The 3,274-nt window shown below is 40.0% G+C and overlaps 1 protein-coding gene across 1 annotated transcript; it reads left to right on the forward strand.

The window, feature by feature from the left end:
* Nucleotides 1–233: 233 nt before the first annotated feature.
* Nucleotides 234–2,673, forward strand: LOC131311540 (transcription factor MYB1-like). Its single transcript, XM_058339037.1, has 3 exons — nucleotides 234–605; nucleotides 968–1,097; nucleotides 1,761–2,673. The coding sequence occupies exons 1-3, from the start codon at nucleotides 473–475 to the stop codon at nucleotides 2,401–2,403; spliced, it is 906 nt and encodes a 301-aa protein (XP_058195020.1). The 5' UTR covers nucleotides 234–472; the 3' UTR covers nucleotides 2,404–2,673.
* The last annotated feature ends 601 nt before the right edge of the window (nucleotides 2,674–3,274 follow it).

Consider the following 3,274-nt stretch of genomic DNA (forward strand, 5'->3'; position numbering starts at 1 on the left):
CTTTTTTTGTTGGCCGGGTACAAAGACTTGCTAGTAGTAAATGTTTGGCAAAGAGAGATTGGTCCCCTCCACAAGGCAAATAGTGCGCATGCAGATTGACTAATAAGAAGCCCACATATTCAAACAAAATAATTTTCTTTTATAGGTTTTGATTTTTAACACGTTTTGTGGAGTACGTGGGGCCTGCCTTTTGTGTCATATACTCCTATATATGTATGTCGATCGTTTGCACACTCCCAACCAAAAATTGAGTCTCTCTCTCTCTCTCTCCTCTCTCTCAATCTCTCTCTTACAGCCTTGAAGGAAGTGTTTCCTCAAGGCCTGGAAGTATATCACTCAACCTTACACTCAGAGAGAGAGAGAGAGAGAGAGAGGCTGAAGGAAATTGTTTCCCTGAGGCCTGGAAGTATATATATCACTCAACCTTACACTGAAGAGAGAGAGAGAGAGAGAGAGAGAGAGAGAGAGAGAGATGGGCAGAAGTCCATGTTGTGCAAAGGAAGGGTTGAACAGAGGGGCTTGGACTGCAATGGAAGACAAGATTCTTACAGAGTACATCAGAGTTAATGGTGAAGGGAAATGGAGAAACCTCCCCAAGAGAGCAGGTGAGATAATTCAATCATACCATCTTTTTAATAATTGGGTGTACTGCTCAAATTATCTGCATGCACGTCTACTAATCCGGGAGCCACATGAATTTCACGACTGGGTAAACTTTTAGTTGCTTCAAGAATTTTTTGTTGGCGGTAAGAGTCGAGCATAGGAGATTAGAGAAGCAGGTCCCGTACACATTATCATGCTCTCGCTCGACCAACACATAGGAACTGAGGGTAGAATAATTTGATTGAATTACATCTGGAGATAATTGTTTGGATTTTTCAATATTTAAGTTACGTACATGGAAGAAAATGAGAAAAAAAAAATGCAAAATTTGATGTATTGAATGGTTGATATTTTTATTGGGCAGGTTTGAAGAGATGTGGGAAGAGCTGCAGGCTTCGTTGGTTGAATTACCTAAGGCCTGATATCAAAAGAGGAAACATAACCAATGATGAGGAAGACCTCATTATTAGGCTTCACAAACTCCTTGGAAATAGGTATGTTAAGTAATTCCGTTAATTTTTTTTTTAACATGAAAGGGTAATAGAGTAATTTCACTTACCACCTCCAATAGGCAATCGAAAAAAAAATTAATTTGTGTTTGGTTGGTCTTAAAATTCTACCCTCGAACATGTTTTTGTCTAACATTTGATACTATCCAACAATGCTGCACGCACAAACAAAATTTTCATAGAGTTCTCATCTAGAATGGGGTCTGATATCCTCTGTCCTGAAAACCTAAGTGCATGCCTATGTGCCGAGGGATTTTCTAGCCGTTGAATTGTGTAATTTTTTTTTTATGTTTTAAATCCAACTACCGAAAAATCTCTCGACACGGAGGATCCTTCTTCCATCTAGAACAATGTGACTCGCCATTCTGACTCGAAGTTTCTAAGAGTCAGTGCATCTGAGTTAATTACTTTTCTTGTATAAGAATTGTCAATCACTACATTTTTACATGCATATAGCACTGAAGTGTTCCGAGAGCCTTTTCCACCACCCACACCAATGTGTAATTGTATGATTCATTTTTAGTTAACTGGTACTTGTATGTGTCTTGTATAACTAGTGCTCGATCGATCGATCTAGGAGCATCGAATAATCACTACTCGTATATTCGTATATATATGTAACTGTACTGTATGTATGTATGTACGCAGGTGGTCTCTGATAGCCGGAAGGCTTCCAGGGCGAACAGACAATGAAATTAAGAATTATTGGAATACGAACATTGGCAAGAAATTCGTGCAAGCTCCTCACCCAAGTCCTACCTCCAACCGCAAAGCGTCCAATCAATCAAAAGAAAAGTCACAGCCACCTCCACCGAGGATAGGATCAGGTGTGGTCCGGACCAAGGCATCGCGGTGCACCAAAGTTTTCATCAGACCAGAGCCACAGAATAGTACTGATGATCATCATCAGCAACTGCTGCTTGACCCCAAGCCAGTACTGGGAGGAGGACCAACATTTCATGGCTCTGATTGTGTCGGAGCGGTGGCGGGTCTCGATCCGCTCCATGACATATCACCGTTCATGATTTCCGCGAAGGACGATCCGTCCGATTTCATCGTGGATTTCGAAATGGACGACAAGTTCTTATCCGACTTCCTCAACAGTGATTTTCCTTCGCTCTGTGATGAGGATATTGAGACTAATTACACTAGCTCCTCATCTTTGAATTCTTCCCCTACTGATCTCTTCTCGACTGACTCTGTGAAAGCTCGATTTTCGGATAAAATGTTTAATGACTCGGATCTTCAGTCGATGACACCTCTCCTGGGAATAGAGTGGCTTCAAGAGTAGAAATAAAAGTAAAATGAATGAGAATTTAGGTTCTGTTTAATTGGGTCGGGCTTGAAATTAAGAAGGTTTTTTGTTCTTCTTTTCTTTGTAAATATTGAATAAGGAAACATGTTCACTGGACGTAGCTATGTTGTTAGAATTGTAACTATAATGCCTAACGTGGGAGGAATTCTATGAGGTAAGATCTTTCTATTTTGGGCATGTCCTGTGGTGGTAGTGGCGGTGGCGGCAGTGGTCGGATACCCTCTATATATATTACTCTTTGATCTCCTTCTTCTTCTTCGTTTTTCCTTTTCGAGTTTCTTTTCATTTTGTGTAATATATTGTGGGTGGTCCCACACTTAAATAATGATTAGTGGTGAAGTTAATTGATACCGAGCAAGAGATTGCAAGAGCTCGCGATCGCTTGTTTGGTAAAACTTGCCTATTTGTTTGTCGGAAATACTTTGCACACAAATGTCGGACATAGATACGAACACATCGCGTGTGTGTAGCCGTAAGATGCGTGTTGGGTTTCACATGTATCTCTTGTGGGGCTTGCAAGATCCTTGCGTACGTGTTTACTTTAATTTGACATTGCTACTCAGTACGTAATTAATCGAAGCTCAATTATTTGAAGGTTTGATGACTTTGGACGTTTACTTCACCTCTCATGTGAATTGAAACCTCCATTTCAATGGAAAGAGGGTCAAGAAATCTCCACAAGTGTATGGAGGTGGTCCCTACAATTAGGGAAGTAGATAGATCTCTTGAATTCTTGTACTACTATTAATTAAGACTCATTCAGAAGTACCCCACGAATTTGGTACTCTGCATTGTTATTATTATTATTATTATTATTATTATTTAAATTGGAAGTAACTTTCAAACT

Source organism: Rhododendron vialii, chromosome 12a (genome assembly GCF_030253575.1).
Source record: "Rhododendron vialii isolate Sample 1 chromosome 12a, ASM3025357v1".
In the NCBI taxonomy this organism is placed as follows: domain Eukaryota; kingdom Viridiplantae; phylum Streptophyta; class Magnoliopsida; order Ericales; family Ericaceae; genus Rhododendron; species Rhododendron vialii.

Bases quoted from the DNA above. Each gene is read 5' to 3' on its own strand.
- LOC131311540 (XM_058339037.1), top strand. From the start codon at position 473: ATGGGCAGAAGTCCATGTTGTGCAAAGGAAGGGTTGAACAGAGGGGCT. The intron at 606-967 runs GTGAGATAATTC...TTTATTGGGCAG, and splicing joins AAACCTCCCCAAGAGAGCAG to GTTTGAAGAGATGTGGGAAG. The intron at 1,098-1,760 runs GTATGTTAAGTA...GTATGTACGCAG, and splicing joins CACAAACTCCTTGGAAATAG to GTGGTCTCTGATAGCCGGAA.